At 40.5% G+C, this 21,550-nt stretch overlaps 1 protein-coding gene across 1 annotated transcript; it reads right to left on the bottom strand.

Annotated features, from left to right (window-relative positions):
- Positions 1-52: 52 nt before the first annotated feature.
- On the bottom strand, positions 53-19,891 carry GATM (glycine amidinotransferase). The gene is made up of 9 exons (XM_066276554.1): positions 19,722-19,891; positions 18,023-18,241; positions 9,902-10,097; positions 8,956-9,146; positions 7,600-7,737; positions 7,314-7,478; positions 4,902-4,965; positions 4,326-4,442; positions 53-1,103 (listed from the first exon to the last, which is right to left on the bottom strand). The coding sequence occupies exons 1-9, from the start codon at positions 19,788-19,790 to the stop codon at positions 991-993; spliced, it is 1,272 nt and encodes a 423-aa protein (XP_066132651.1). The 5' UTR covers positions 19,791-19,891; the 3' UTR covers positions 53-990.
- Between the last annotated feature and the right edge of the window lie 1,659 nt (positions 19,892-21,550).

The raw sequence follows: 21,550 nt of genomic DNA, 5'->3' as shown, positions 1-21,550 counted from the left end.
AAGCTGTTGCCTTTAAAAAATAATAATAGATTGATGCCACACTAATAAAATCCACTCTGTAACACAAATGTTTATTAGAATAAAAATACATATACAGTATTCAACATTAAAATTATTTCACATCACATGTAGATTTTACCTCCATTAGTTTTTTTAATGCTTTTAAAGCCTGCACTTTAAATAATTTGCACATTTGTAAACAAATCTTAGCTTGCCAAAGATACAATGTATCCATTAGATACTGAATATCAAAATTAAGAGATGGGAACTGATCATTATAGCCTATTGCACTAAATATTTCTGTAAAATTTTAGACAGAAGAAAAAGATATTAAATCATTTGAAATGAGGTAAGCCATATAAAAAGGCTTTTAATAGCAAATATCACCAATGTTGAGATGAGAATATTAAAAACATTCATAGAAAATTCAGTTAAATGTTTGCATAGTCTAGGTTATTTTTTAAACAAAACTAAAGATTACCAAAATTCCTTATTAGAAAAAGAGACAATTTATACAGTTCTACTTAAGATTGATGAGCATTCTAAATCTTTCCTTCAGAAAAAGAGAAGTGATACAAACATTCACAAGTGTAGCAAAAAGTAAAAAAAAAAAAAGAAAAAAAAAGATTAGGACCAACAAACAGTTCAAGCTGCCTTTTGTAAAGAAAATTAAAAACAGAGGTAGATGGTTAAGTATTAGTGGCCAAGTTACTCAGAGGACTAATTTCTGTCTTGGTATATATTCAGTAAATTTTTATGCTTGAAGCCAAACAGCAAATAAATTTAGGAAGTAGAAAATAAGACACAGCACAAGTTATTCCCCTTATAACAAAGAAAAGGAATAAAAACAAACCAGGCTTAAGACCCCTGTTAAGGATATGATTGTTTAAAGCACTACAGTTCATGCACTTTTTAAAGCAGGAGAATGAACCTTGTCCCTATGCTCCCTATGTTTATTGGAGGCCAAGCCACGATCCCCATCAGGCGTGGTCAGTCAAAGTAGGACTGTAGGGTTCCGCGGCGCCGGACATCACAGGTCCAGCAGTGGAAGCCTCCTCCCAGGGAATTGGCATTACGAATGTTAACTTTAATGGTGCTGATACCTGCATTGAACAAGAGAGACATGGCCAGTTAGATGGACTCAGATCTAATTACTCTTGTAGAAAGTAAACATAAAGACAGATAGGAGTCCTGTGGTTCTAATAGTTAAGTCTACCCCAACCCAGGAGAATCTTCCAATTTTATTTTTACGAATTATATTTCACATGATCTATTCCACTGCTAATATGAAAAATTTACCAGAAAGTCAGCAGAGACTGTGAAGTCTATTTTGTGCTATTGATTATTCACAAGTCAACAGGTAGGATGAACAGACATCTGTCAAATGTTCAAAAACAATCAAACACTAAAATTTCAAGGGCTTTTAGAATTATGCTTTAACCATTTTTTCAGACTATTTCTAATTTTACCATATCAATTTAGTAGGAAAAGTATAATTTACCCAACCTGAAAAGTTGACTTTACTTACTCACATATATATATATGCAAAGTTTACCTGATATGGTTAACTTTACCAGGCCACCTTAAGGAGACAATGAAACAAAGCTCATATATATATATATATATATATATATATATATATATATATATATATATATATTTTTTTTTTAAGATTTATTGATTTTATAGAAAAAGGAGAGAGAGAGGTGGGGGGAATGAGAAGTTGTTTCACTTTAGTTGTTCATTGCTTGCTTGTTGCATTGTCATATGTGCCTTGACCAGGCAAGCCCAGGATTTCAAACTGGCAACCTCAGTATTCTAGGTCAGTGCTCTATCCACTGCACCACCACAGGCCCAGAGCTCCTATTATAATATCTAGGTTCAGTGGTGGAATCCAGCAGGTTTGCACTGGTTCAGCAGAACCCATACCTAATTTTTAATTGAGTTTGGCAAACTGGTTGTTATAATGGCACTTGTAATCATGGTTCTCTCTAAGGTGGGCACCTGGGCAGCCACTCAATGTGGAAATGACAAATTTACATTCCTTACTCTTTTTAAATGTTCATCTGTGCAACAGCGTATTCTAAGCACCTGTAGTAATGCTCATTCTGTCCATAGGTGAAAAAAACTTGATAGAACTATGCTTGTAATATTTATTTATTAATTTCATAAAACTCATTATACCTTTGATGAAATATTACATTTTAATTCCCTCGCATTTGTTACTTCAGTAAACAAACATATAACGTAAAGAGAAAAAGTGCCAAACAACCAGGGGTGACAAGCTGTCACTTGTTTCAGCTTTGCATTATGCCCAAAATTCCCTCGAGATATTATGAGTGCACTGGTGTTCCCCAAATGGTGAAACCAACAGGAAGCTAGGACACAAAGAACCAATAGAAATATAGATTTCAAGAGTTATTTTATTGTCCATTTCAGAAGCTGTAGAAGTATTAAATGCATGAAATAATAAACCACATTTTGGTATATTGATTTTTTTCTACTTAAAACGGTCATTAGGGCAGAGAACTGGTTGTTACATTATTTGAATCCTCTAGGCTATATGGTCATACAGGAACCAAAGCTACTCAGATAATTAATTATTTTAATCTGGCACTATTTGTATTGACATGGTTATGATGTGCTCAGTCAACCAGTGATATTTAGGAAGAATCTGTTGTGGTTGGCACAACAGGCTTTTAAAAAAGAAATCTATTCCCTCAAGAACTCATTATTTTGAGGGAAAAGACAAGCTAGAGTCACTAAAGGTTCCACTGGTGTAGTCAGGGAGGGGAAGGCAACAGGAACCATCAGGAAAGACTTCCTGAGAAAGTGAGACTGAGCAGAACTCTGAAAATTAAGAACAGGCAGGGCAGAGGTAAGGGGTGGGTTTGTAAGTGCAAGCATATGTTTTCTGATAGATGTATCTATCTTACTCAGATTGCTAGATCCATATTCATCCTGAACTGAAGAGAGTTCAGTTAGTTGTAAAGGTCTGCTTTAACAAGTTCCTTGCATCTGAAAAGACTATATTACAAATAAAATGATACATCAGATGTTTGGTACTCAATAATATTTTAAGTTGAAAAACAATACTTTTTTTTTAAGCGAGTGAGAGGGACAGATAGACAGGAAGGGAGAGAAATGAGAAGCATCAATTTTTTGTTGCAGCATCTTAGTTGCTCATTGATTGCTTTCTCATATGTGCCTTAACTGGGAGGCTCCAGCAGAGCGAGTGAGTGACCCCTTGCTCAAGCCAGCGACCATAGGGTCATGTCTATGATCCCATGCTCAAGCCAGTGACCCTGCACTCAAGCTGGTGAGCCTGTGCTCAAGCCTGCAACCTCAGGGTTTTGAACCTGGGTCCTCAGCATCCCAGGCCGATACTTTATCCACTGTGCTACTGCCTGAGATACACGAGAAACAATAAATTCTTAATAGAAAAATAAATGAAACCCAAGCAACTAAGTTACTTAATGAAAACCAGAAAAAAAGTGGCATCACATTACGGATTAAATCATTAGATTGGGCTCAATCTAACACTGACAGGCCAGTCCTTTTATACTGATACTGTACTACATTAAGGGGGGATGTCTCAAACAAACAGCCAGATATTTTCTTCTGGGTAGTATACCTGAAATCAAAACATGACTCCATTACACCAAGTGTACTACCTGGCTTTACCTGACACTTGGGATACATCAAGTATATTAAGAGTGATCAACATACATATTTATGTACTCTACAGCTATATGAAAATCTTTCAACACTTTTCTCAATAGCATTAGAGTATTTGGTCTAAATTTTGAATATCAGGAAAAGCAAACTTCTACCCAAATAAAAACCAGTTCTGCTTTTTAGTTTAAAGTTGAATGATTTACTGACATCCTCTATTTCATTTCATTACTTTATTCACAGTGCTTATCACACATATTAGTCACTTCTGTGTCTGCACCCTTATAGGTCATTTAAAATATGTAATAATTAAATTACTTTAAAGTGCCCTCAACAATTTATTTGGGGAATGGCTGAATAATGTATATGCTCAATTACAAAGGGGTAGTTCTCCACACATGGACACCAGGAGATTAGATAAGTCATAGAAGATAGATAAACTTATTGCTAACGGAGTGACTGAGGAGCCTGTGATGCATCTCCCACCTTTTGAAGTTATGACTGTTGAAAACAAAAATATTGTCCATCTAGAAACTAATACCTTGATACTCTAAAAGGAACAAAGAGGAATTAGATACAGCATGCATCACACCTAGCATGTCATTACTTCAGATCTTTGTATATGACAACATTTCATATACTGTACATACCCAGCTTCTCAAACATCTTTTGAATCGGGATTTCATTGGCATCCACCATAACGCGCTTTTCATCTAGCATTAAGACATTCATGGAAAGCCATTTGGATGACATCCAGAGTGGGTGATCTAAAAATAGCAACAACCTTTAAATCATGTCTACTATCATTTTTGTTTAGAGCAAGGATTTGAAAGTGAGGACTATTAAAGTGACAGTTCAATTTTCAGAGTTCACCTACCCTGCAAACGTTTTATCTTAAGACAACTTATAAGTGTTATGAGTCAATCTATACTGACTATGCATATTTGGATTTCACTTTGTTTTATTTACAAAGTCATTAGTTGCTTTATGTTATTTTATATTGACTTTTCCTGATCTTCTCACTTTCATTTTCCTTGGAAGGAGGTGGTGTGAACACAAATCCAGACTTATTCTAGTCTCCATACTCCCAACTGCCAGTTCACTCCTTACTGGGGAAATGTTTTCTCTAAATTACTAAACATTTGGGCCGCTTTCTATAGGTGGAAGATTCTTGGTCACATAAGTAATAATTTTAGTCTGTGAGTATATTATAAAAGTAAACATACCATCTGGAATGACTGGTATTGGAGGAGTAACTATGGTCCATCCTGCTTTCTTGAAAAGATCAATCTGCAAGACCAAAAAAACTCAAAGACGCTTAAATCTATATATGCTATTCTTATCATTCTTGGTCTCAGATAGCCCTTATGATTAATAATTATTTTTGAGCTGTTTTTTCAATTTTCAATATAAAGAAATTAAATTTTCAAGATATTTGGATGATTTTACCTGAATCCCAAATTAAAATGTACATAAAATCCCCAAATTACTAAAGTTAAAAAGTAACAGAAATATTAAAACTTTAAAAAATATGCTGTACTTTTCTCAGGTTTCAGAGATTTTAAAATACCAAAGACACTTTCCTTGAGTAATTCTCTTTTTTAAAAAAGTGAAAATATTTAACTATTTAGTAATAAGAAAACAAAAATGTGGCTGAATCAAACCCATAGTCTATCCATTTCCCAGTCCATCACTTTGTATCTATGACCATAGTATAAAGACAAATGTTAGGCTGTCCTCCCAAAAAGCCCTTCTTGTCCTTTGTGAGCTATTTATTATAACTCAGCTATCCCTATCTGAATTATATTAAAATGAGATGACTAATCTTGGTCATTGGGTCTAAACTTATGGGATAAAAATGGAAGTGTGACATGGTAAAATAGTGATTTTAAAAACATATACTGGCCCTGGCCGGTTGGCTCAGCGGTAGAGCGTCAGCCTGGCGTGCGGGGGACCCGGGTTCGATTCCTGGCCAGGGCACATAGGAGAAGTGCCCATTTGCTTCTCCACCCTCCCTCCTTCCTCTCTGTCTCTCTCTTCCCCTCCCGCAGCCGAAGCTCCATTGGAGCAAAGATGGCCCGGGCGCTGGGGATGGCTCCTTGGCCTCTGCCCCAGGCGCTAGAGTGGCTCTGGTCACGGCAGAGCGACACCCCAGAGGGGCAGAACATCGCCCCCTGGTGGGCAGAGCGTCGCCCCTGGTGGGCGTGCCGGGTGGATCCCGGTCGGGCGCATGCGGGAGTCTGTCTGACTGTCTCTCCCTGTTTCCAGCTTCAGAAAAATGCAAAACAAACAAACAAACAAAAAAAAACATATACTGAAGGCACTGACTGGTTTGCTCAGTATAGAGCATGAGCCCGGTGTGTGGAAGTCCTGGGTTCAATTCCTGGCCAGGGCACACAGGAGAAATAAATGCCCATCTGCTTCTCTACCCTTCCCCCTCTCCTTTTTCTCTCTCTCCCTCCCCCTCTCGCAGCCAAGGCTCCATTGGAGCAAAAAGTTGGCCCAGGCGCTGAGGATGGCTCTGTGGCCTCTGCCTCAGGCACTAGAATGGCTCTGATTGCAACACAGCGACGCCCAGATGGGCAGAGCATCGCCCCCTAGTGGGCTTGCTGTGTGGATCCCAGTCAGGTACATGCAGGAGTCTGTCTGACTGCCTCCCCACTTCTCACTTCAGAAAAATAGAAAGAAAAAGAAAAAGAAAAAGAAAGAAAGAAAGAAAGAAAGAAAGAAAGAAAGAAAGAAAGAAAGGGAAAGGAAACAACCATGTACTAAAGCCTAAAAATCACTCACCACCCAACTGAAAGTAGGGGACAGCAGACAGAAGTAGGAGGCTCAGGTGATAGGGACAGACCAGCTATAGAGCAGCAGCTCTGCTCCTCCCAAAGGGTGGGGCTAGCCGAAGGAGGCTGACCCACTAGAGAGGGAAGAAGACACTCAATGCCCATGGGCAGTGGCATTGTGCCAGACATGAAGGGATCATCTTGTTTGCAATGCAGTGGCAATTGGAACCTCGGATGCAAGTTATGATATATAGTAGTCCCCCTTATCAATGGTTTTGCTTTCTGTGGTTTCAATTAACCACAGTCAACCATAGTCCAGAAATATTAAGTGGAAAATTCCAGGTATTATGAGAAAGAGAGAGAGAGATCACATTCATATAACTTTTATCACAGTATATTATTATAATTGTTCTATTATTAGTTATTATTTTTAATTTCATACTCTGCCTAACTTATAAACTAAACTATTATAGGTATATATGTGTAGGAAAATACATAGTATGTACAGGGTCTAATACTATACATAGTTTTAGGCTTCCACTGAGGGTCTCGGAACGTAGCCCCGAGTATAAAGGGAACTACTGTAATACTGCTCTATTCAACTATAGGCACAAATTTGAGGTTCTCACAGCAGCAAGCAGCCAAAGTGTGATGATACTACACTGTATATGTCTGAGTGTTGGACATCCTGTAGTAAACATAACACAAGCAATCCAATTTTTGATTATAATAATGTTGAACATTACTGAATTTGTCATTTAGAACCATTAGGAATCATGTAAGTGCTTAAAACAAAAGTGGCAGCTACTTCAATTATGCTAGACTTTATTACCTCCAGAGTCCTAACAACTTCCTTACCTGGTGACATGGTCGGTCTGGGTTGGAAAGCACAAGACCAGGTCCAATGATATTGAAGGTGGCATCAATATGCATTGGATTGGGATCTTTAAAGGAGATGATATGCACTCTGTAGTCTGGAGCAAGATGCCTACGCATCCATTCAATGCCCAGGTGGTTTGTAACCTGAAAACAAAAGGAAGACATAAGTCCATAAAGATTTGGTTCTATGATTAGAAAACTAAAAATAGTTAGAATAAAAAATACAATAATAAAGTGTGAAATTCCAGAGGCAGCCTTTATCAACCTGGCTTCTCTGTGCAAAAATATCTCTTCCAGCTCGAATGAAGTCAGCAGCATCAAAGCACGGCTCAAATTCAGTTGTCACAAATTTTCCCTGAGCAGCCAATTTGTGTCTGTCTTGTACAGAGTGAATGGGGTAATCCTAGTTGGGATAAGAATGAACACACACAATGCATTGGTTCATGAGGAAATTATTTGTAAGACATTCAATACTAAAAATGAATCATCATCATCATTTCCCAAAATACTACTACCCTGTTCTAGACTAAAAACTGGAAGGTGTAGGCCCATTCTAACCAAATGAAAAAACAACCAACAACAAAAAATGGCAGGGCAGCAATTTCCTATACTTAGAAGCAAGTGTACAGAGGCAGTCATGATTCTGAAAATATTCCATGACCCATGCATTAATTTCTATAGCTACCTACAATATTGAAAGTCAACAGGATGAAGTCATTCTGTTCTTTTAGAAAAGGAATTTGGTCCTGAGCCTAACTCTTACCATAAAATGAGATGGCATGTTTCCCCTGCCAGTTTTGATTGGGCATGGTGGAATGAATTTATTATTTCTTTCTGTCTTTAAACCCTTAGAAGAACTTTGCTTTATTTTTATTCTTTCTGTAAATGATCAAGTAGTAAGTAGCCTAATAAGGTATATATATTTCCTTTTACTGTGAATTTGGCCTATAGATCAAATTCTTGGAATCCAGTGACTTCTCTCTCCACCAATGAATAGCTGTGTGCCTTCAGGCAAATTTTTCTCCCTATAATACAGGGGTCAGGAGCCTATGGCTCGCGAGCCAGATATGGCTCTTTTGATGATTGTATCTGGCTCACAGACAAATCTTTAATAAAAAAAATAATAACGTTAAAAATATAAAACATTCTCAAATATTACAATCCATTCATCTCCTACCGCTCATGTTCATGGTTGTGGGTGGCTGGAGCCAATCACAGCTGTCCTCCGGGACAACATCAAATTTTTATTGGATAACGTGTAACGTACATGGGTCATTGTACGGCTCTCACAGAATTACATTTTAAAATATGTGGCATTCATGGCTCTCTCAGTCAAAAAGTTTCCTGACCCCTGCTATAATAGTATGATGCTATTCCCTCATGGAGTTGCTGTGAACTGTAAACAGGCCTGAGGATGTAAATAAAGTGCTTCACTCAAGACCTGGCACATGGTAAGCACCAGAAAAGTATTAGACATTATTACTATCATTATCTCAATATCATTTACTCTTATCTTCATCATAAAATATATAACAAATACAAGCCATCAGAGAATATCCACCTTACTGTGTGGATTACTTAGAAAAGTTACTAATAAGCACACCTATAATTAGAGACTTACCTGGTCATAAAGCTCCTCAGCCATTGTGGGTTTGGGAGCCGTAGTCCACTTGGCACCACGATGGAAGTAGTCTTTGATAATTGATCGGTATGCCCGGTACTCAAAGAAGCGAGAGCGCCATGCCATGGGAGCCTCGATGATCTCATTTCCCACAACTATCAGGATGTCTCGAGGCATCGCACCATATAAACCTGTCAGACCAAAAAGTTCCACAACCACCTCAGTAATGCTAATGTTCAAGACAGAGAAGGCTATAAATTATTATCTCATTTTTCAGTAAAAAAAAATTTACAGAAAATCTGTATGTGTGAAAGTATGTAATTATATGCAAATGGAAAAATATGGAATGATATATACTAGATTGTTAACGTGAATTCTGTGAGGGATGGTGAAGCCAAAAAGAGAGAGAGAGAGAGAAGAAAAATGAAATAATAAGATCTTTGTTCAAAGAGGTCTTGAATTACAAATTTTTTACCTTTTGTAAGTTTCTTGCTACACTGAAACAGAGTTCTTCAGGGAATATCAGTACCACAAGATAAAAGTAGGGCCAAGAATTGCCTCTAGAACTATAAATTAGAACACTGGACTCAGGCATAAGAACAATCTTGTAGCAGTGTCAGTTAAAACTAAAATGGGAATGTTTCTGTTGCTCTCTTAACTTCTGCTTTTGAAGAAAATTAAATAGAATCCACTGTTCTTATGTAAGAAAATTACAGTAAGTTTAAAACGAAAAGCTGAATCTTTCAAGGCGATTCCAGATTTACAATGAAGTTTTGAATGCATACATCTTAATCATATCAAAAAACCCAAACTGTTTCTAAATAATCTATAAAGTTTTGAAGAATTATTAAAACAAAGGAATCTCTGAGGTATTATCAGAGTTTTCTCCTTATACATTAAGAAAGAAATTAAAAATTAAGACACTAGTAGTTTAGACATTACTTACCCGTAGACTCAAAATCAGGAGTTTTATACTTTAACGACCAGTCAATGGGGTCAGGCCTCCTCACTGTCACTCCTTCCATTTTTAAAATATTGCACATTTCTTCAATTTCAGCAACAGCCTTTTTTAAATGATCTTTGGGAAAATAATGGCCTCCATGCTTCTGGTAAAATGGCCAGTACTTTTCATATGTGTTGGCCTAGAAGCAGAAGAAAGTAAGTGGAATATTTCTAGAAGAAAAATACGACGCATGAGAGGTTTATAGGTGGTGAACCATGATTTGTATAGCTTCCGAATTCGAAGTAAGACACGTCTTGTACAGTGTTGATTTCCAGCACAAAGCACAGTGCCTCTCTGGGAAGACACTCAGTATTTGTTGAATAAAGAACTCTAGATCCCCTTGATGTTTTGAGACCTTCTGCTTCTTTTGTCTGGCTGAGATCTCATGCCTTACCACTCACAGCATGTCTGGCCTTACGCAGGTTTGGCATCCTTTTGGGCCAGTTTGCCCATGCTTCATGCACAAAACAAGGCATGAGTGGTCCTGTTAGACAATCTCAATGAAATCAAATAATAGAACAAATGATACAGCATAAGAGAATAAAAGGACACCTATATTAAGACAAAAATGATGGGCTATCCATGCATCACAGAATTCTGTCTAGAAAACAGCACTTCAAGATATTTTGTCAGCCCTGGCTGGTTGGCTCAGTGGTAGAGCATCGGCATGTGGATGTCCAGGGTTCAATTCCCAGTCAAGGCACACAAGAGAGGCGACTACCTGCTTCTCAAACCCTCCTCCTCCCCTTCTCTCACTTTTTCTTTCTTTCCCTCCTGTGGCCATGGCTCGATTGGTTTGAGTGCATCAGCCCCGAGTGCTGAGGATGGCTTTGTGGAGTCTCTGCCTCAGGTTCTAAAATAGGTTGGTTGTGAGCATGGCCCAAGATGGGCAAAGCATCAGCCCCAGACCAGGGTGGGGGGTGCCAGGTGGATCCTGGTTGGGCTGCATACAAGAGTCTGTCTCTCTATGTCCCCTACCTTCACTTGGAAAAGAAGAAAAAAAAATGGTAAGAAAATAGAGCACTTCCCCCTTAAAGATTAAGGACATACTCTCATACATGCTTTGTTTCTCTTAAAAATCCATTAGTGATTTTCCCATATGACTGATTTACCACTTGGCAGTACAAGTCTGCCTTTGGTGCTTCCTACTCTTCCCTGCCAACAGGTCTCACCCCACACACCTCTCCGCTCCCCAGCCCATCCAAGCTCTCGTTGCTTCGGGTCCTTTTGTCATAGAAGAAAATAATCTGATAAATGAATACACGGTTTTTAATAGCTAAAAAAAGCTTAACATTTAGAAAGTGACCAAGGGTTATATGCATTTTAAAAGACCACTGAATGGAAACCAGTTGAATGCTTTAAAAAAAAGCTTAATTTGTTAAAAATTACTATTGAATGAGGTAAAACTATAAAAATATCAATTTTCAAAAGTATAAAAATCTAAGAGGTATCTTCATTAAGATTGTTTTGCATGTGGCTAAGTTCTCAATCAGTTTAAAGAACTACATTGGGAAATGCAGATGATGCATATGAATGTAACTTATCCAGACAGAGAAGTAGAATTCCAATCAGAAGATACAAATGCTAAGAAAAAAGCCTTGGTTGGACCTTAATCAAAAGGTTGGCAAACAATTTCCATTTAAAAATTTGAGTTTAAAAATATTTAAAGCAGGTATTTAAAAAATATTTCTATAGATCACTGATTAACTGACCAACTACCACTCTTGATCATGTCAGATAAGAAGGTTTCCATCATAGATCAGACAATTTCAGATAGTGATAAGTGCTATCACAAAGGGAAAAATGGGTAATGAAATAAGTTCATCAAAATGTCTAAATCTTTAATGTCAAAGACAATGTCTTTTCCAGATTTTCTGTCTTTACTTCCATTTTCACTTCAGCCTAATAAATACCAAACATGGAAGCAGACCTACCTCTCGTTAATTCTGTATCTAGGTTCACATTAGACTGGAGCTGAACCTACTGGAGAAGGGTTTAAGGATCTGAAAAACAGGGCTTCAGTAAACATGAAGGATGACAGTCAAGCTCTAAAACAGGGGTTGGCAAACTAAAGTTCATGGGCTAAATCTGCCCTCTGCCTGTTTTTGTAAATAAAGTATTATGGGAACAGAGACACAGTCATTTACATGCTGTCTATGGTTGTTTTGCACTACCATGCCTGAGTTGAGAGTTAGGTAGTAATTGCAACAGAGACCTATGGTCTTCAAAATCTGAAATGTTTATTATCTGGTCTTATATAGAAAAAGTTTGCTGATCCTGTCTAAATTAGTAGTTAGTGGCTCTACTTTTTAAGATCTGTAGGCAACCAACAGATTCAATATCTGGCCCATAAAAAATGTTATCAGTATTAAAAATTTGAGTCCACCCCCTTAAAAAACAAAACAAAAGCACTTTGTTTTCTATGCCTAGCAAGTCCTGCAGCAGCAATCAGAAGGAGAGGATAATAATGACTCTTTATATTCCTCTCAGACACATCCTGGTACTACATCCATTCACCACTTCCTCCTTCTCATGCCAGGCACATCTCTTATAATCCGCTGAGGGACAAGAAGCCTTTGAAAGTGTAACACTGGGTTATGGTAGATGCACAGCCATGCTGTCTTGCCAGGCACATTTCAAAGTATCCTGTGAGACTATTTGTGCAGAGTGACACTTGCCAAGATAAATATAAAGTAAACTTCACTGGGAGAAAAAACTTATTTGAACAAGTGTGACTTGTATAGTTCATACTCTGGCTAAGGTTGGACAAAGTCCAAATGATCAGGGTACATTACATTTTCCAAGAGATAGCTGAAAACTATTTACACTTCCTTTATAACCCTGCTAAATGGGTTAGCAATCATTTACCAAGTGTCTGCAAGATAAAAAAGAGAATACACTGTATTAAGTGTTTAACCTATTAGGTTTTTAATAGTGTTGTAGAGATGTGGCTGCAATCCTAGAAACTTTGTAGCCTTTCAGAGCATAAAATCTTTCAGCAGGGGTTGCCAAATGAATTTTAAACACAGTCTTTGAAAGTTTAGGAAATGTCAACAGAAATTTATTTATCCACCTGAAAACATATTACATTAACTTTGATTGATTTTGTCTTTTATGAAAGGTCCTTTACCAAGGGCTTTGTAAAAAATTACAAAAGCAAAACAAAAAGCACATATTTGGTGGAAAGTATTCATTATGTTTTACAGAATTAAAAAGCCATATATAGCTTTTAAAAATTGTGCTTCCTGACAACTATGTTCCTCACTCCCATAAAGTTTCTCTGGAACTTATATCTTCCCATATATCTTATGCTCTAATTGCATATAAACCATCTACTATATTGTTTTAGCTTTCATTGTTTCCCAAATTAATACATCTGTGTCATTTTCCTCTGACTAGAAGGTAAGACCTTGCCTTCTAAGAGTCATGCATGTCTTAGTTTTACTCCCTTCTCCCTCAATACCTAGTTTTTAGTATGCAGCATAAAGCAGAAATATATATAGATGAATGAAATCAATACTATTAATGCTATTAATATCTACAACCATTATATCCCCAATGTACTTTTGTATTGTAATTAGCAAACTAGATCCATTCAACTATAGTAAGTTTCAGTATGTTCTCTAAAATACTTAACATGTAACCTTTTACCTTCATATTTAATCTTGTTAGGTAGATAGCAGACTTCTTAATATCTTCATTTTACTGAGGCCCAAAAATTTGTGGAATCTTGCACAAAGTCAAATAACTGGTAGATTAGTTATCAAGCTTTATCAAATATCTAATTCAATCCCAGTCTCCTGACTTCAGCCAGTTCACTTTCCACAATCCCATGAAATTACAAAGTCCAAAGTTAAAATAAAGTGACAAAAAACTCATAATAACGTCTGAGAATTCTGATTACATAAGATCACATGGTATAGCCTGACAGGTAGTGGCACAGTGGCTTGAGCATAAGCCCAGGATACTGAGAGCCCAGGTTCAAAACCCAAGATCACCAGCTAGAGCAGGGGTCCCCAAACTTTTTACACAGGGGGCCAGTTCACTGTCCCTCAGACCATTGGAGGGCCGGACTATAAAAAAAACTATGAACAAATCCCTATGCACACTGCACATATCTTATTTTAAAGTAAAAAAACAAAACGGGAACAAACACAATATTTAAAATAAAGAACAAGTAAATTTAAATCAACAAACTGACCAGTATTTCAATCGGAACTATAAGCCTGTTTTTGGCTAATTAGATGGTCAATGTCCAGTTCCATATTTGTCAGTGCTAGGTGTAACAAGTGATATGACACGCTTCCAGAGCCGTGACGCGTGCATCCCATGTCACCGGAAGTAGTACTGTACGTGAGCTATGCCACGCTTTGTGGCACCGCCACATACAGTACTCCAGGAGTGGTAGTCCTCTCATTAACCACCAATGAAAGAGGTGCCCCTTCCGGAAGTGCGGCAGGGGCCGGATAAATGGCCTCGGGGGCCGCATGCGGCCCACGGGCCGTAGTTTGGGGACCCCTGGGCTAGAGTATGGCTCATCCAGCTTGAGCATAGGCTTGCCAGCTTGAGCACAGGGCTGCTGGCTTGAGCATGGGATCATTGACTTGATCCCAAGATCATGGGCTTGAAACCCAAGGTGGCTAGCTTGAACAAGGGGTCACTGGCTCAGCTTGACCTATCAAGGCACATATGAGAAACAATCAATAAAAACAACTAAAGTGGGCCCTGGCTGGTTGGCTCAGTGGTAAAGCATTGGCCTGGCGTGTGGAAGTCCCGGGTTCGATTTCCGGTCAGGCCACACAGAAGAAGCGCCCATCTGCTTCTCCGCCCTTCCCCTTCTCCTTCCTCTCTCTTTCTTCCCCTCCTGCAGCCTAGGCTCCATTGGAGCAAAGTTGGCCCAGGAGCTGAAGATGGTTCTGTGGCCTCCGCTTCAGGCACCAGAATGGCTCCAGCTGCAAAAGAGCAATGCCCCGGATGGGCAGAGCATCGCCTCCTGGTGGGCATGCCAGGTAGATCCCGGTCCGGCACATACAGGAGTCTGTCTGACTGCCTCCCAGCTTCTAACTTTGGAAAAATACAAAGAACAAACAAACAAACAAAACTAAAGTGAAGCAACTATGAGTTGATGTTTCTCATCTCTCTCCTTCCCTCATCTCTCTTCCTTCCTGTCTCTCACTCTAAAAAAAAAAAAGAAAAAAAAATCACATGATATAAAGTCACTAATTTTAAAGACAAGTAGAAGGATAAACTGTTGCCTGAAATTGAAATTTAATTTCACTTAATTAAAATGAGTAGTGGATGGGACATCTTTCTAAGAAAAAACCTTAATGAGATCATGCCTTTTAAAACATGTGGATGACATATAAATTAATCTGTCCATCAAATTTTAAACATCAGAACAAAAAGCCAAAGGTAGTTTCAGAACAATTAGAATTTATTAGTTTTTTATTACTCTGTCTTCAAGGTCTACCTCAAGAATCCTTTTCTTTGAGACTTCCCAACTATTTAGCACCTACCTGGTCATTGCTTTTTCTTTTTCTTTTTTTTTTTTTTGTATTTTTCTGAAGTTGGAAACAGGGAAGCAGTCAGACAGACTCCCGCATGCGCCCGACCAGGATCCACCCGGCACGCCCACCAGGGGGCGATGCTTTGCCCACCTGGGGCGTTGCTCTGTTGTAACCAGAGCCATTCTAGCACCTGAGGCAGAGGCCATGGAACCATCCTCAGCACCTGGGCCATCTTTGCTCCAATGGAGCCTCGGCTGCAGGAGGGGAAGAGAGAGACAGAGAGGAAGGAGACGGGGAGGGGTGCAGAAGCAGACGGGCGGTTCTCCTGTGTGCCTTGGCCGGGAATCGAACCCAGGACTCCTGCATGCCAGACTGACGCTCTACCACTGAGCCAACCGGCCAGGGCCTGGTCATTGCTTTTTCTTAGCTCTCCTGGCACTTCAGTTCCACTGCCTTACCAGTTGGTTGGCATAAAATACTTAGTCTTTGTTTCTATGTGGACATAGTATCTCTCCAAGTACTAAGCTATTTTCTTTTTTTTTTTTTTTTTTTTTTTTATTTATTTATTCATTTTTTTATTCTTTATTTATTTATTCATTTTAGAGAGGAGAGAGAGAGAGACAGAGAGGAGAGAGAGATAGGGGGGAGGAGCTGGAAGCATCAACTCCCATATGTGCCTTGACCAGGCAAGCCCAGGGTTTTGAACCGGCGACCTCAGCATTTCCAGGTCGACGCTTTATCCACTGCACCACCACAGGTCAGGCAACTATTTTCTAATACCTCTGGAACCCAGGTACAATGCAGGCAACATTTCTGACAAATACAAATGTAAATATTCAGGAAGAATTTAAGTACATTGAAGATATACTTGTAACCTATTATTAATGAAAGCTTAGGCTGTGTCTACAATACTGACGGCACTCCCTCGGGTATGGGACCCTTATGCAGCACACACCCTGAACACCAAACCAGGGAGGCCATAGAATATTACATATGAAGAACACTAGCAGTTTTTAAAAAGGAAAATATCACTTTTTACAGGAAAATCCTGTAAGACTTTGTGGAAGGTGCCACCAGAGCCAGGTGGTAGTAAGAGGAGTAGCTTTAAACCGCAGACAAGAAGGGTACAGGAAGAAGAACGGAAGGGACCTAGCTGGGAGCAACAGCATGAGGCTTGTTTGGGGGACTCCTGAGTAGTCAACATTGGCTGCTTATATGGTTATTATTAAAAATCTGCTGAAACCCAGAGTGGAATATGACAGGTGAGAGAGACCCAATTAGAACATACATCTGCTAACCTGCCATACGAACACATCTCTAAGATGAGTCAGTGTGGGGAGACCTGGAAAGGCAGACAGAGCCAAATTGTGAAGGATCTTGAATACCATGAGGACTTGATCCTAAGCAAAGAGACTAGAAAATACAGGAGTAATGAGTGAGAGCAAGAAGAGTTAGATTGAATTTTGGTTTTAAAAAAATCCCTCCGATAGATGCTGGAAGGTGGTTTGGAGAGAAGAGCAAATGGGGGAGACCAGGTAGTAGTTAACTGCAATAGTCCAGGCCGCAGATGACAACCTGACCCAAGGCAGCGGCAGAGGGGTGGAGGCTAGGTTCCTTTTGACAAAAGGTTTATTTGATCTTGGAGAATGGACACAGACGATGTGACTAAAATAAAGTCAAAGATGATTCTTGTGGTGTTTTAGCTTGACTAAACAGCAATGCCAAAAACTGAAAGGAAAAAATGAAGAAGCGTCCGGTTTGGCAGAGTGACTGGCATTTGAATTTAAGATGTGTCGATTTGAGATCTGTGGCAATATCCAGTAAAGAGTTTAATATGTTCATCTGGACAGAGTTCAGGAGAGAAATTTGGACCAGAGTAGAGGTACGCTCTGAAGCTGTGAGAACAGCTAAGAGAAAGGGGCCAAAGTGAAATTCTGTTCAACCCCCAACACTACAGACAATGAAGGAAGATGTGAGGAATAAAGAACTATAATCTCCAGAAAGGAGTCTCTCAGAATCTGAACGAGGGAGTTACCATTTGTGTAAATCAGGGGTCCCCAAACTACGGCCCCGCGGGCTGCATGTGGCCTCCTGAGGCCATTTATCTGGCCCCAGCTGCACTTCGGAAGGGGCACCTTTTTCATTGGTGGTCAGTGAGAGGAGCATAGTTCCCATTAAAATACTGGTCAGTTTGTTGATTTAAATTTATTTGTTCTTTACTTTAAATATTGTATTTGTTCCTGTTTTGTTTTTTTACTTTAAAATAAGATATGTGCAGTGTGCATAGGGATTTGTTCATAGTATGTTTTATAGTCCAGCCCTCCAACGGTCTGAGGGACAGTGAACTGGCCCCCTGTGTAAAAAGTTTGGGGACCCCTGGTGTAAATAGTGTCAAATACGGCAGAGATGCCAATTAAGAGAACTTAAAATTGACCCTGGATTTGGGACTCGGGAGTAAGCTAAAGTGAAAGCCGTTATTGAGGACAGTGGGAGCAGAAGCCAGACTGCAGAAGGTGAGGAGAGACCCAGCTTCAGACATGTGGACACCCTTGTTTACCTTCACCTCCACGGTGAACGGTGGAACACAGGCGTTTTCTGCTCGGCCCACTATCACTTCCTCTAAGGGATCCCATTCGTTGTAAGAGGAGACCGGGCAGTCCTTGGGCAGAGGATCGGTGGCCTTGTAGTCAGCTGCACAGGAATTCCGGGAGGAAGCCGTAGCTGCCTGGGTGCTCTGGAAAGTTCGTTGCACCCATCCTGTTAAGGTTCTTCCAAGCTTCCAAGAACAAAGAAAAGATTATTGTGTAATCTTATAAATATATAGTACTTGGGGGGAGGGGAAGTGAGGGGAGATAAAAACCCAGGGTAACATTGTGAGACATTTAAAAATCCTTTCAGAGAACGAAAAACCAAGATGTTAATTTACAAGTGAGTAGTGGGTACAGGTGAATTTTACCTTTCTATTTCTTTATATGCCATCTTCTTATCTGTTATTTAATTGCTGTAACTTTTTTAAACCCCGCAAATTTTGTCCTCAACAACCATACACCCCATTTATATCTCAGTATCGTTTTCTGCAATCAAGGTTTAATCAAACTAGGCAACTCTTCTGCAGATGATGGGTCACTCTCTTCCCAGAAAACCACAGAAAGCTGCTCCTTGTCTACTGCCAAGACCAGCTGGGGGAGGGAATCCTCTTTTCTCTTCAAAGTATCAAAGATTATCACTATTAAGACCTTTTTTTTCCCAAGTGAAAATATATAAAGGACTTTCTCCAAATAATCAGTTTCAAACAAAAAAATTTTTCCTTGCTGATACACACTTCGAATTTTTTGGCACTTAAATTCTGAGAATGACCCCGTGCCATCCAGTACGTTTTACAGATGATCCACCATCGCCTAGCCAAGATAACGATTAACCCAGGCACAAATTTAAACAACTAGAAAGGAGATCGAATAACTTCAAAAAAACCTTTTGAAAAATGCAGGGCCCACAAACGTCGAGAGCAGGGAGAGTTCCTCATCCACAAGGCAAATTTCAAGTCCCCAAATCTCTATCAGAATAAAGCCTTAGGAAGGAGGCAGGAGGGGAAGCCTGGAGTGCGGACCAAAGCCAGGAGAGTGACAGCTGTTCTGGAACCAGTTGCTGGGGCCGGGGTGTGGGAGGGGAGTTGCTGAACCGCCCTGATAGATATTCCGGTTTTAGGACTTGGGAGGGTCTGCAGGCGCGCGCTCATTCACCAGGGCAGCGGAGGGCGGGGACTGGGCAGAAATTCTGGGTATAGGCCGAACTCGCTCCAACTCCTCTCGCGACTCACGACTCCATGTTACGCTTGGAAGGGGTCTGCTCGCTCCCTCTCCGTCCTCAAGCCCCACTTTGCCTCTCTCCCGTCCAACCCACATGCATGCTCAACTCTATGCCCACCGAAGGCAATGAACCCCAACACCACCCTTTTACTACGAGGTGCTGTCGTCCCCATCTCCTCACTCCCGCCGCAAGCTCCGCGGAGCTAAAGAGGTCCGGCTGGGGAGGGCGACGCCCCCTGTGCTGGCGGCCCCCGCAGTCCGAGACACGCAAAAACCAACTGTACCCACGGGGTGTGGCCCGAGGACTGCTCCAAACCCCGGGGACACTGCCAAGTTCCCAGTAGCCAGCAAAAGCTCTTGAAGCCGAGCTTCCACGGGGGACCAGAAGGGATCAGGTCACGCAATGCTGGCTGGGCTAAAGCCAGGGAAAGAAGCAGGCGGCGCACGCACCCGAGATCCAATGTAGTGCACCGCCTCGGCGCCGCGGCTCCCGCCGCGCAGGCACCGCACCCGCAGCATCGTGCCGCGCCCTCGGGTCACCGAATGGTCCTGCGCCGAGCCGCGTCCGCCGGGTCGCCCGAGAGCGCGCTCGCAGCGGGGTGTCCGGGCGTGCGGCCCGCCGCCTTTTGTAGCCTCGCTCCGCCCGGGCCGCCCCCCTCGCGTCCATTGGCTGCTGGTAACAGGTGGCGGGGCTTCCCCGAATTAGGAGTAGTGAGGGACTGCCGGGGGCGCAGGGTCAAGTGCGCGGGACCTGCCCTTTTTTAGCCGGTAAATCCTCCCACTGACTTGGGCTGAGCTCGGAGAAGCCTATCCTGCGTCCGCGGAAGGAGGCTCACGGGCGTCTCAGGGAAGGGAGAGGACGTGACTTCCGACGAAGTAAACAAAATAGTGCATACACACATTGTTTTAAGTTTACATTTATGTATTTAAGTATGTAAAGCGTGAGTACATGTACAAAATCATCTATGTGCAGGGACCCAAATGTGTTCATATTGCTGTGAACGAAACCGCGTAAAGTTCAGGTGGCTGCCTGGGACGACCCCGGCGATGAGACTGGAGCGGACTCAGGCTGGAATCAGAACATCCGCTCTCCCGGGTGCTGAGCTTCCCACCCTGTGTGAGGTGTTCTTTGGAATATTTGCCGTTTCAAATAGGTTTTGGCCACGTGCCCCGGGCTTGAGAAACTCAATGATGAAAACAGAGACAAATGTCGGCCAGAAGTAAGGGAAGACTACAATGTCTTCCCTTCCATTTCATATATTTAAATTTTTGTTTTAATTTGATCAGGATACTATTTGTTAGAAAACTAGTTCCTTAACAGTACAAAGTCTTAAATGCTGTGGGGGCAGAGAGATTAGACTATTTCATTTTTTAACCTACAATATATGTAATTATTTCTTTTTAATGAACTGTCTTTTTAATTCTGGTGTCTCAAACTTGTTTTCCAAAGTTCACTGATGGAAGGCACTAACCAGGATGGCATGGTGGAAAGATCTGTGCAGAAGAAATTGGGAGAACTGGGTTCTAGTCGCGATTCTGTTATAGACTACTATGTGTCTTTTTGAGTTGCGGTTTTCTTATCCTGGAAAGGAAAACAATTGCATTTATTGTCCTTAGCACACAGGGTCCTTGAGGGGCCAAAAGAAGAGACTGCATGCAGAACTTGGTGTGGCTCTAGAGTTATATAAATATGAGGTAATATTTTACCAGCTCTAACAGTAAATAAGGAGGCCTCCAAATGTGATAATAGGGTGAAAGGAGTCAGTCAGTCTAGGTGCATATCTTTACTACTAACTTGCTGTCTAACATGGAACCAGTTTCCTTCCCCTTCCAGTGAAGGCTTTCGTAAACTCCTGACATTGCTCAAAATTTACAGAGTACCTTTTCCCAGTAATTAAATGCAGCCATTTCTAATGCTTAATTCTCTCAGTGTACTTTGGGTGGTCAGAGATTTGCTCTCAATAAAGGATTTTGGAGTACAGTAAGTACACATAACAAACTAATTGATGTTATACCCTTTCTGTCTGAGATCTGAGAACTCCTCATGTCATTCACTAAAGACACCATTTTAATTTTGCAGATGTAAAAATTGGGAGTGCCTGAAAGAAATTAATAGACACTTCTCCAAAGAGGACATACAGATGGCCAATAGGCAGATGAAAAAAAGTTCAACATCATTAATCATTAGAGAAATGCAAGTTAAAACCACAATGAGATATCACCTCACACCAGTCAGAATGGTGCTCATGAACAGAACAACACAGAGTAAGTGCTGACAA

The sequence above is a fragment of the Saccopteryx bilineata genome, chromosome 4, assembly GCF_036850765.1.
Source record: "Saccopteryx bilineata isolate mSacBil1 chromosome 4, mSacBil1_pri_phased_curated, whole genome shotgun sequence".
Lineage (NCBI taxonomy): Eukaryota > Metazoa > Chordata > Mammalia > Chiroptera > Emballonuridae > Saccopteryx > Saccopteryx bilineata.
The sequence above is the reverse complement of the archived record's forward strand: the minus strand, read 5'-3'. Positions and strand labels throughout refer to the sequence as shown.

Bases quoted from the DNA above. Each gene is read 5' to 3' on its own strand.
- GATM (XM_066276554.1), bottom strand. From the start codon at position 19,790: ATGCTGCGGGTGCGGTGCCTGCGCGGCGGGAGCCGCGGCGCCGAGGCG. The intron at 4,966-7,313 runs GTAAGGAAGTTG...TTGGTCTTGCAG, and splicing joins CAGACCGACCATGTCACCAG to ATTGATCTTTTCAAGAAAGC. The intron at 1,104-4,325 runs GTATGTACAGTA...TGTTCAATGCAG, and splicing joins AAAGATGTTTGAGAAGCTGG to GTATCAGCACCATTAAAGTT.